Here is a 12193-nt window from a genome sequence, read left to right as displayed (position 1 = left end):
ACATAGGCATACAGCGATTTTGGAAAGTACTCAGACCCCTTGACTCTTCTCACATTTTGTTACGTTACAGCCTTATTCTAAAATGAATTAAATACAACATTTTCTTCAGCAATCACTACACAATACCCCATAACGACAAAGCGAAAACATAAATACCTTATTTACATAAGTATTCAGACCCATTGCTATGCGACACGAAATTGAGCTCAGGTGCATCCTGTTCCCATTGATCATCCTTGAGATGTTTCTAAAACTTGATTGGAGTACACTTGTGGTAAATTCAATTGATTGGACATGATTTGGTAAGGCACACACCAGAGAGCAAAAACCAAGCCATTAGATCGAAGCAATTGTCCGTAGAGCTCCAAGACAGGATTATGTCGAGGCACAGATCTGGGGAAAGGTACCAAAACATTTCTGCAGCATTGAAATGCCTCAAGAACACAGTGGCCTCCATCATTCTTTAATGGAATTAGTTTGGAACTACCAAGACTCTTCCTAGAGCTGGCTGCCCGGCCAAACTGAGCAATCGGGGGAGAAGGGCCTTGGTCAGGGAGGTGATCAAGAACCTGATAGTCACTCTGACAGAGCTGTAGAGTTCCTCTGTGGAGATGGGAGAACCTCCAGAAGGACAACCATCTCTGCAGCACTCCACCAATCAGGCCTTTATGGTAGAGGAGCAGACGGAAGTCACTCAGTAAAAGGCACAGGACAGCCCACTGGGAGTTTGTCAAAAGGCACCTAAAGGACTCTGACCATGAGAAACAAGATTCTCTGGTCTGATGAAACCAAGATTGACCTCTTTGGCCTGAATGCCAAGCGTCACGTCTGTAGGAAACCTGGCACCATCCCTACGGTGAAGCATGGTGGTGGCAGTATCATGCTGTGGGGATATTTTTTAGCGGCAGAGACTGGGAGACTAGTCAGGATTGAGGGAAAGATGAACGGAGCAAAGAACAGAGAGATCTTTGATGAAGTCCTGAGTGCTCTGGAGCAGGTTCTCAGACTTGGACAAAGGTTCACCTTCCAACAGGACAACAGTAAGCACACAGCCAAGACAACGCAGGAGTGGCTTCGGGACAAGTCTCTGAATGTCCTTGAGAGGCCCAGCCAGAGCCCGGACTTGAACCCGATCAATATCTCTGGAAAGACCTGAAAATAGCTGTGCAGCAACGCTCCCCATACAACCTGACAGAGCTTGAGAGGATCTGCAGAGAATAATGGGATAAACTCCCCAAATACAGGCGTGCCAAGCTTGTAACGTCATACCCAAGAAGACTCGAGGCTGTAATCGCTGCCAAAGTTGCTTAGACAAAGTACAGGGTCTGAATACTTATGTAAATGTAATATTTACATTTTTCATACATTTGCCAAAAAAACTGTTTTTGCCTTGTCAGCATGAGGTTGTGTAGATTGATGACAAACAGCCTTTTTCTAAAATTGATTTAACATAACAAAATGTGGAAAAAGTCAAGGGGTCTGAATACTTTCTGAATGCACTGTAAGTATAAAGAAGACCTACACACATAGACAGACATAATGAGACTGACAGAGACCAAAAGGTTTGTATTAGGCCCACAGTGAGAAACCTGAAGGAGCTCCACAGTGCTGCAGAAGCCATGCACAAACCACTAAAATGGAAACTGAGGTTACTTACAGCCAGGTGAGTAACTTGCCGGGGGCATGGGGACAGGGAGTCAGGGAGTCATGACTGCCCCAATATTAGAAACAGGTCAATTTGACCCTCGTTAATATCTTACCATGATTAGTTTAATTGATTGGAAAACATGTCCCCACTGTAAAGTGCCAGGCAGCTACTGGCTTTATGTTCCTCATTCCTAATTTTATTTTTGGATCCCCCCCACCACCAAATATGCTTTTGGTTGCGCCTGGTCCCCAGAGGCAGCCGGCCCGTTCCGAGTAAGCACAGCAACGCGCATACGGCAGTATGGCTACATGCGAATGTTCCAAAATGCAATTAGAGGGAACACAATTAGCGGGAACACACCCATTTGATCTGAACTAACCGTGCCTCGAGTATGTCAACAGAATCAAGCCTTTAGACGTTAATGTTAATTATCCTACATTATATTTGTCAAACATGAGTGGCATTTAGCCTATATTTATGTAAGTAAAAGTTTGGCTACATTTTCTGGCGCCTCCCTCATGTCAGCAGTGTGGACATATCACCTAGGCTACACTTTTAGGGGGGCTATCGGGACACACACATACAATAACTTTACTTCTTATTTCACTGTTACACAGAACCTTGACCAGCACCAAAACACTGTGTGCCTCCGGCCCCCATGTCAAAGTACAGAGGAGCAGAGAGAGAGTCTGTGTTGTGTCAGGACAAGCATGCATTACAAGCAGCAGTTTGAGGTGTTAACCTAAAAAATAGCAACTCAAAATAGAAGCATGCAGTCATATCTGTGTCTCATCGGCCTGTGGCTCAGCCTCATGTGCCACCCACCCACTCCTCTCACACTCCTCTCACATCCTCAACACTGGGGGACAGTTTCCATTAAGACCCACAACTTACACCTGTGACAACTACAAATAGTGGCCTATGTTGAAACATTTATCAGGTTCATCGAAATGTTGTCTCTTCTACAAAGGGTTGGGGACTGAATACACTAGACTCAGTTTAACTCTAAATGTCTGTCAGCAGCTTCCACTCCCTGAAAAAAACACTTCCTCCATGTGTGTGGCTGTGGCTCAGTCAGGCAAAGTTCCTGCTTTTTAAATTTAGTGTGGTCCTGTTTGCATCAGAGCTTGATTTAGTCTGAACACTTCTGTCTTTATTTGTCTCTGAGGTCCTGACTGCATCAGCTGCTTCAGAGTACACAGACCCAGGGCTCTCAGAACGAGAGAGTACGGGAGCTAACAGTAATGGGTGACAGTAGGCTAATAGTTTGTGTGTGTGCTCAGCTGAACACAAAGGAAACATGCGTGGAGGGTGATGTCTTGTCAAGGTCAATAGTTAAGGAATGAGAGAGGTGGAATTATCATAATATTCTACATCTGATGTCGTTCTCTGTCTAGGATTTCCATTTCCAATGTTTCAGCCTCAGCATTAGATCATGTGTGATGTTAGATATATTCCCTCCTTACAGTGATACAGAACTATCTAACTGACCAAGTATATTGAATGGAGAGACCGGCTGGTAGAGATTACTAAATCAGAATAGAGATGACCCTGCAGTATCAGTCCAATCATGTCACTTTTGTTGTGGGTTGTCAAGGTTTTCCATTGGGGCATCTGTCTGACATGAACCCTCTCTGTAGTTTGTGCAGAGTACAGTAAACAGTAAACTTTAATCTGTGTTCTTACTCGTAACAGTTCAGAAAGTCACCACCACACCCCTTTAACTACATTTAAATGTTCAAACCCATTATTCTATTTGTGTACCCTTCACCATGCTTGGCTAGTACATGGTCTTGAATAACAAATTTCTTACACCAAATTAACTTAAAATCTGACTCCAGAAACATCTTACTTAGTTACACAATTGATTTGCAGTATTAATTCATGAAATAATTCAGTGACATTCAAAATATAACTATTCGATACGGATCTAACGATAGACTTCAAAATTAAACAATCAGTGTAGCATCATGCTCAAGCAATAGGCTTCAAAAATACATAGCAACAATTCATTGGCATTCACCATCAAGTACAAAACATACACATTCAATTACCTGTTGCAATCTTATATAAAGGTGGGCATATAGTGGTACAGAGAGGGGTCAGATGTTCAGTCTCAATTCTCTAAAATGTACCAAATACCTGTTTACGCCCGTCACTGACAGAAATAGAATGTTGGCATATTGTTTTAATTTCTATGGTATCCAGCTTCTCCTGGTGAATGACAGATGGCAACATGGTTCAATCTGCTTTGTGTCATTGTTGAGAGCAGCCACGTCTTCAATCTCCATGACAACCAAATTAAATCAGCAGGCAACAACATTTGTTATAGCACTTGGGCTCCAGTCAGCAAAGATGAGAAGTTGAACCGATAGTTCCAATCTGTGTTCGATGTAAATTGCTGTGCAACATGCTTTACCAGACTGCCTTATAACTCAAATTCCAAATTCTCACCTGATGACCTGATCACCCTCTCCCTGTGCCTCAACATGGGCAGTGCTTTCCCTTTTTCTACTGACTGTCTCTGACGCCTGCCATGTCTACCAAATGAAATCAGAATGAAGGCAGCAACTGTTTTGTTATAGCATTGGGCTACAGTCAGAAAAGATGAGGAATTGAACATATTCATTTTATAACTAAAATTCTCACCTGATGACCTGTTTGTCCTCTCCCTGCCTCAACATGGGCAGTACACTCTCAATCTCTCTATTGCCTGTCTTTGAACCCTCCCATAATCATATGATCAAATACCATTATCATATGAAAAACATGTCTGACCGTAACAATGATGGGTTAGCTTATTAACATAAATTAGATTCTGCTTTTATTCGTTTTTTTTTTTTTTTTTTTTTGAACTGTTTGGCAATAGGTATAGCTAGCTAGCTGACAACATAGTCCCAGTCTATTATGAATTGTACAGTGTAATGTAGTTAGCTAGCTAGCTATGTAGCCATTAATTAATTTGGTAACTCCATTAAGGGCACTAATTACTTTTTCAATAGGGTGAACAGTGACTCACTAAGTGCTGCTCATCTGGAACTGCAGTTGAAAAGAGGAAGATACTGTGCTAGCGAGCTAAAATACCAAATCTAGCATTGCATCACTCACTGTAAAACAATTTTCACACAATTATCTCATCACCAATAAATAGTTCACTAGTTACACAGGAACATAGGAATAGATTTATGAAATGTTCATGAACTTTTACTTGTTTTAAAATTTCAAAACATTCATACATTGGATTGCTCGTGAATATAACTACCCAGGGCTCAAAATAACTTTTTTCATCACCGGGACAGAATCATCCCAAAGTGCAACTTTTAACATCCCGAACTGTAGATGACCATCCCACATCAAAATACACTATACATACAAAAGTATGTGGACAGCCCTTCAAATGAGTGGATTCAGCTATTTCAGCCACACCCGTTGCTGACAGGTTTATAAAACCGAGCACACAGCCATGCAATCTCTATAAACAAACATTGGCAGTAGAGCTGCCCCGGTGAACTGTAAGTGCTGTTATTGTGAAGTGGAAATGTCTAGGAGCAACAACGACTTAGCCACAAAGTGGTAGGCCACACAGGCTCACAGAACCGGACCGCCGAGTGCTGAAGCACGTAGTGAGTAAAAATCGCCTGTCCTCGGTTGCAACACTCACTAGAAAGTTCCAAACTTCCTCTGGAAGCAACTTCAGCAACATAACTGTTCGTCGGGTGCTTCATGAAATGGGTTTCCATGGCCAAGCAGCCGCACACAAGCCTAGATCACCATGCACAATGCCAAGCGTCGGCTGGAGTGGTGTAAAGCTCGCTGCCGTTGGGCTCTGGAGCAGTGGAAACATGTTCTCCTGGAGTGATGAATCACACTTCACCATCTGGCAGTCCAACGGACGAATCTGAATTTGGCGGATGCCTGGAGAACGCTACCTGCCCGAATGTGTAGTGCCAACTGTAATGTTTGGTGGAGGAGGAATAATGGTCTGGGGATTTTTTCATGGTTCGGGCTAGGCCCCTCAGTTCCAGTGAAGGGAAATCTTAATGCTACAGCATACAATGACATTCTAGATGATTCTGTTTCCAACTTTGTGGCAACAGTTTGGGGAAGATCCTTTCCTGTTTCAGCATAATGCCCCCATGCACAAAGCGATGTCCATACAGAAATGGTTTCTCGAGATCGGTGTGGAAGGACTTGACTAAAGAGTACTACTGAAATAGATAAATGGGACTGTCAACTGATCCAGAAATGTGACTAAAAAGCAGTGCTGGAAAAAGTACCCAATTGTCATACTTGAATGTAAGTAAAGATGCCTTAATAGAAAATGACTCAAGTAAAAGTGAAAGTAACCCAGTAAAATACTACTTGAGTAAAAGTCTAAAAGTATTTGGTTTGAATTATACTTAAGTATCAAGAGTAAAAGTATAAATAATTTACAATTCCTTACTAAGCAAACCAGATGGCACCATTTTCTTGTATTTTAAATGTATGGATAGCCAGGGGCACACTCCAACACTCAGACATAATTTACAAATAAAGCAATTGTGTTTAGTGAGTCCACCAGATCAGAAGCAGTAGGGATGACCAGGGATGTTCTCTTGATAAGTGTGTGAATTGGACCATTTTCCTATCCTGCTAAGCATTCAAAATGTAATGAGTACTTTTGGGTGTCAGGGGAAATGTTTGGAGTAAAAAGTACAATATTTTCTTTAAGGAATGTAGTGAAGTAAAAGTAGTAAAAAAAAAAAATAGTAAAGTAAATTACAGATACCCCCCAATACTACTTAAGTAGTACTTTGAAGTATTTTTACTTCAGTACTTTACACCACTGCTTAAAAGGCCAACACTGGAATAATATTCTAATCTATTTTGCCTAAATGTACGGGTAACTGACAAAATAAAATAAACACTTGAGTAAATGAGGGATACAATATATTGAAAACAGGTACTTCCACACAGATATAGTTTCTGAGTTAATTAAGCAACTAACATCCCATCATGCTTAGGGTGATGTAAGATATAATAATGCCCAGTTGCCCATCAGTTTGGCTACCATGACTAGAATAAATAATCTCATGGAGTTTAAAGGGTGTGTGTGTGTGTGTGTGTGTGTGTGTGTGTGTGTGTGTGTGTGTGTGTGTGTGTGTGTGTGTGTGTGTGTGTGTGTGTGTGTGTCAGTCAGTCAGTCACCAGATCTCAAACCAATTGAAGACTTATAGAAGATTCTGGAGCTGCGCCTGAGACAGCGTTTCCCACCACCATCAACAAATTATGGAATTTCTCCTTGAAGAATGGTGTTGCATCCCTTAAATAGAGTTCCAGACACTTGTAGAATCTATGTCAAGGCGAATTGAAGCTGTTCTGTCGGCTCGTTGTGGTCCAACGCACTAAGACACTTTATGTTGGTGTTTCCTTTGTTTTGGCAGTTACTTGTACATAAATAATTAGCCTACATCTCAAAGTGAAGACACTCTGTGTTTGTGTTTAATATGCAACATTGTACTGAGCAATTCCACAGTAACACTTTAAACGTTTGCAATAATTTTTTGAGGGGACATTTTTTTAAATTGAACTAGGCAAGTCAGTTAAGAACAAATTGTTTTTACAAATTGTCATTTACAATGACAGCCTACTGGGGAACAGTGGGTTAACTGCCTTGTTCAGGGGCAGAATGCCAGATTTTTACCTTGTCAGCTCGGGGATTCGATACAGCAACCTTTTGGTTACAGGCCCAACGCTCTAACCACTAGGCTACCTGCCGTACAACTCTATGCACAATGACTACTTTTAACATTGTTCAAAAACACATTTACTTAAAAAAACAGTGCAGATGCTAATTTTGGAACAGAATGACAGTTTGTGCTGTTCTTCCAGGTAAATGTGATTTTGTCAAATGTTCAGTGGAAATTGTTAAAAAGTAGTCCTTGTGCATAGAGTTGTATGGTATGTTTAACTTTGCAATCAATCATTGTATTTTGTTTGACATACATTTTAAAGTGAGAAATCTGAGTCTCAGCATCATTCTGTTATCGTGGAATTGCCCTGCTGGTTAGAGAGGAACACAGGTGAGAAAGAGAAAGTGATGTTATTGGCTCTGAGCCAAGAGAGGTTATAAAACAAGGGAGATGGGATGGGATGGGATTGAGAGAGACTTGGAGCGTCAAGCAGACGTTGGGAAAGCAGAAATAACAGTGGTGTTGGCGTGTGGAGGCCTGTGCCCTACTTTCTAGTCTCTACTCTTTGTCATACATATAGGGCCCCAAGCACTTCATCTGAGACAGCAAACGAAGCAAAAAGAAAGTTTCACAATTCAGATCTATCAGATAAGTGCTGTCAAGAGTGCATGTCATAAAGTGTGAGGGCAGGCTATGCCCACATCTCTGTCAATAAAACCTCACAGACACACCCACTGTACTGACTCTGGTCTTCAGTGATTGGCCCCTGGTGGAAGCTTTGCAAAAAAAATCTCAGATTCTACTTTTCAAGAGGTTAAAGGGATACTTCCCCAGAGTCGAATGAACTCATGGATACCATTTTTATGTCTTTGCATCCAGTATGAAGGAAGTTAGAGGTAGTTTTAAGAGCCAATGCTAACCAGTGTTTGCGCTAACGCTATTTAGCAACTTCCTTCAAACTGCACACGGAGACATAAAAATGGTATCCACCAGTTCATCTGACTCTGGGTTTCATAGCCAACATTGTGAAGTATTGCTTAATAGCTTTTTGGCACCATGACAGAGGAGGTTGAGTATGTCAGACCATTGCTCCCGAGTGGCGCAGCGGTCTAAGGCACTCTATCTCAGTGTAAGAGGTGTCACTGCAGTCCCTGGTTTGAATCAAGGCTGCATCATTTCTGGCTGTGATTGGGAGTCCCATAGGGTGGTGCACAATTGGCCCAGCGTCGTCCGGGTTTGGCCGTCATTGTAATTAAGAATTTGTTCTTAACTGACTTGCCTAATTAAGTAAAGGTTAAATGTAAAAAAATGGACTGTACGACCATAAGAGATAATAAGAAGCCCAGACAGCCACTGGAGGACGGTGGGTCTCAAGGCACACAGATGATCCCAGTTTGCACAGGTTCAGGTTACACATTATTCAAATGTTTTGTTACTTCTCTCGGACCAAAAGTAAACCAGACGAGTGAAATTATGTTATAGAGAGCAGTTACAGTGACAAACATAATCCAAACCAATAGTAGCCTACAATGGTATAAAGAGGTATCCATGTAGCCCCTAAAGCAATGCACATCAACCAGAGAGAGAAATGTAGAAAGTAATAACAGGTCATTCTTATGATACTGTCATCTATCAGTGGCTGTATTTGAGTGGCTGTATGAGATGCAGTAAGATAGGGTATTATCACACTTCAGCTTGTTTGTGCATGCAAGTCACCGACCCTAGATGCAAAGTCTCTGCTGGTTGTGGTTTCCAGCACACTTTACAATGCAATGCTGGACATACTGCTAGCAGGGAGCACAATTAACACATTAGAACGGCATGTGTGGTTATGACCCTTTGCTGATGTCGCTTCTGCCTTTCCGACAGGCTCAAGCTAGTCCCTAGACAGACGTGTTGCTTCCTATAATGTACTAATGTGGGCCTGGGTTTTCGAGACTAGGCTTAAGCTAAACACACAGACATTCACTAAGATGCCGCCTATAATTAGCGGCTCCATATGGGGAAAGGACACTATCGGCTCTTGCCCTGTAAAGAAAGGACTGGAAAGGGAATGGCAAAATGAGTGTAAACTATGCATCTCAGGTCTACAAGTAGCACTACTGATGGGGATGTATTTAGAAGTGCCTATTCCCTTGCCTCTGGCCCAAGGCATTAGTTAATCACCAAACAGTACAGTATGGAATGTGTATATGCAAATTCCCCAAAAGTTCTCCAAGGAAACTTTTCAGAGAGGTAAAGGAAAATATGATCAGGGTATTTTTTATTGACAGTCTGGCTATATTCATTCTGCTTTATCATAAAGGCTATTTGAGTGAATTGCCAAAGGATACAATTGTGTCATGACAGCCACATCAGTCGCTATTCATCCTCACAGTGCCCAGGGCTTAAAGGGTCATTTCCAAAACGTTCAACTTCGTATTCATAATTTTCAGCACCACCCAAACAAATGTGAAAATAGTGCGTTTTGTTTTGTTGTAAAAAAATAATTTGCTAGTGGTTACATTTCTCCAGCCCCATCTCTCAGGTTTTTATAGGAACAGGGCAGGGAGTCGCCTTTATTACTGTTTTAACTAATGATTGCCGCTTTAAAGCTACTCACCCATCCTTCAAAAGTATCTTCTGTGTTCGAGGTTTTGATCAGGTCCTCAAATTGAATAATGCAGTTGGCAACAAAGTCGTCATACCCTATGGGTGCATCATGAAATACAGCCAACTCTATATGCTTGCCGTCGTTGACATTGAGGCAGAACTCTTCGTTGTAAGTTGGCATGTTGGTTTTCTGTTTTGTATGTGTTTGTCCAATTTTGTACTCGTCCACCTTTATCACAAGGTAAGGGTCTAGAGTGGGAGCCGTTTTGTTGAACATTACAGAGTGGCGAAGAGAAAAAGTAGTTGGTTTGAGGTCCAGCGCCTCACCAATTCTAAGCTTTAGATACCCGTTGAACTTCATATTGTTCCCCTAAAGAAAGAAAAAAGACGTAAACAAGTTCAAAGTAAAAAAAATCAAAAGAGACTTAAACTCTAATTAAAACTACGCTATTGCGATATGCATGTAAAGCATTCCTACATACTGACCTAATTTCAAAATAATATAAATCAATATATTTGAATGTGAATTGGAGTCCGATGTTGCATCCTAGAGCAATTCGAAGACATTGCTCGTCAATAGGCATTAGTTGGTGACGCGTTTACACCGTGCTCTTGGCCCTTGGTCGTGAGCGGTTCCCTGGACCAGCGCGTGTGACCTTGCCTCCCAAAACAACACTGCTGATGTAGCTATACAGAAAGCGCGCACGTTCTGAGAACGACCTAGGTCTACTTCAAGGAAGCACAAGGCAAGTTCCGTAAAAAGGAAGTAACAGAAGTAGCGACCATGCACGATAATGCTTTCTATAGAGTTGCTTTTTTCTCAATGCACTTGTTTACATTTTGTTCCTACTAATCGGCTTGCTACAACTCACTGTAAAAGGTATTGTCAATATTAGTCTCATCGGTTATTATCAAGGATTTATATAATAATGTGAAAAAGTAGCATTATTAAGACTATAACTACCGTAGTGCACTTGCAGTGCTTAGGGTTGCCTCGGAGCATGGGGGTAGGCTATCGAAATGACTCCCCTGTCCTCGGCAGATAAATAAGGGAATAGCACCCTCTTGTGATATACAGAAAGTGTGACTACAGCTATTTAGCCTCCAGAGGTCTCTTGTACAGTTTTTGTGTGAAAAATATCCTACAGAAAGTGTGACTACAGCTATTTAGCCTCCAGAGGTCTCTTGTACAGTTTTTGTGTGAAAAATATCCTACAGAAAGTGTGACTACAGCTATTTAGCCTACAGAGGTCTCTCGTACAGTTCTTGTGTGAAAAATATCCTATCTCACCTGGCACAGATGTGAAGATGCAATTAAAAGGCACATGGCATGAGCTGCAAGACATGGTAGAAACAAGTGGGCTTTTAATCTGAGTTGTAAGGATGGGCGCTGTGGAGTTGATTTATGCTGAATGCTAATAACACCAGAATCAAAAAGGAGGAAGTAAAAGGCAAGAGTTTTCTTCTGAAAGAGTGCCTCAGAGGACCTATGATAGTAACCAGCAAGCGCTAATGATGACCTTAACTCATGGGTTAGTTCTAACTCCCCTCCAGTCTTAACCCCTCTCTGTCTCTGAATATCTTCCTCTGACACACACTCTCTCTGCCCTCATTTCCAAACTCCCTTGACCCCAATCTTTGTGGCAAAAGAAAAAGTCATATTCTGTGCCACACTGTCAATCTTTGAGGTCAGTAAATATTTCTCTCTCTCTCACGATCAAAGTCTGGCCGTTATTAGTGTTAGAGTTGACCTCTCAGCCTTCTCTGCCAAACGTCGCCTCCCCACATCTCTCATTTCCAGCTGCTTCCAATAAAGGGGCCACATCCCAGGGAACAGAGATGGTCTTAAAAAACAAAGCTTTTAACACGGCTCTTACAGATCTCAGGGATAGAGCCTGTCTTATAAACAGCAGCTTTTACCTGCCCTTATAAAAAGAAGACAGCGATGAGATAAAAGTGACAGATAGATAGGATAGTGTGGTTTCATATGTTTTTCACAATTATCAACCCAGAATGACTAACATGAATACTACAGGTGTATGTGTATGTCAGTGTGTTCAGTCAGACATGGAGTCATTACTGACAGAGATTTGACCTCATACAATAGAATTCCGAGACAAACATGTGCCAGTAATACATCAAAGTGGTCTAAGACAACCTCCTGAGACAACTTTCATTACTGGTAAAAACACATTCAGTTGATCCATCATCCATGGTCTGTGAGTAACCATTCCTCACTTTGAATATTCCCAAGGAATACTGTACATTGGTTTTCATTGCC

At 41.6% G+C, this 12193-nt stretch overlaps 1 protein-coding gene across 1 annotated transcript in view; it reads right to left on the bottom strand.

Annotated features, from left to right (window-relative positions):
• prkcha (protein kinase C, eta, a) overlaps positions 1-10873 on the bottom strand; it is a 58138-nt gene extending 47265 nt beyond the window's left edge. The window contains exons 1-2 of the mRNA XM_055865011.1: positions 10399-10873; positions 9923-10282 (exon numbers count right to left, since the gene is read on the bottom strand). Coding sequence (XP_055720986.1) covers positions 9923-10273 — 351 coding nt within the window. The 5' untranslated portion in view covers positions 10274-10282; positions 10399-10873. The remainder of the gene's footprint in view (positions 1-9922; positions 10283-10398) is intronic.
• Between the last annotated feature and the right edge of the window lie 1320 nt (positions 10874-12193).

Source organism: Salvelinus fontinalis, chromosome 16, assembly GCF_029448725.1.
Source record: "Salvelinus fontinalis isolate EN_2023a chromosome 16, ASM2944872v1, whole genome shotgun sequence".
Classification (NCBI taxonomy): Eukaryota; Metazoa; Chordata; class Actinopteri; order Salmoniformes; family Salmonidae; genus Salvelinus; species Salvelinus fontinalis.
The sequence above is the reverse complement of the archived record's forward strand: the minus strand, read 5'-3'. Positions and strand labels throughout refer to the sequence as shown.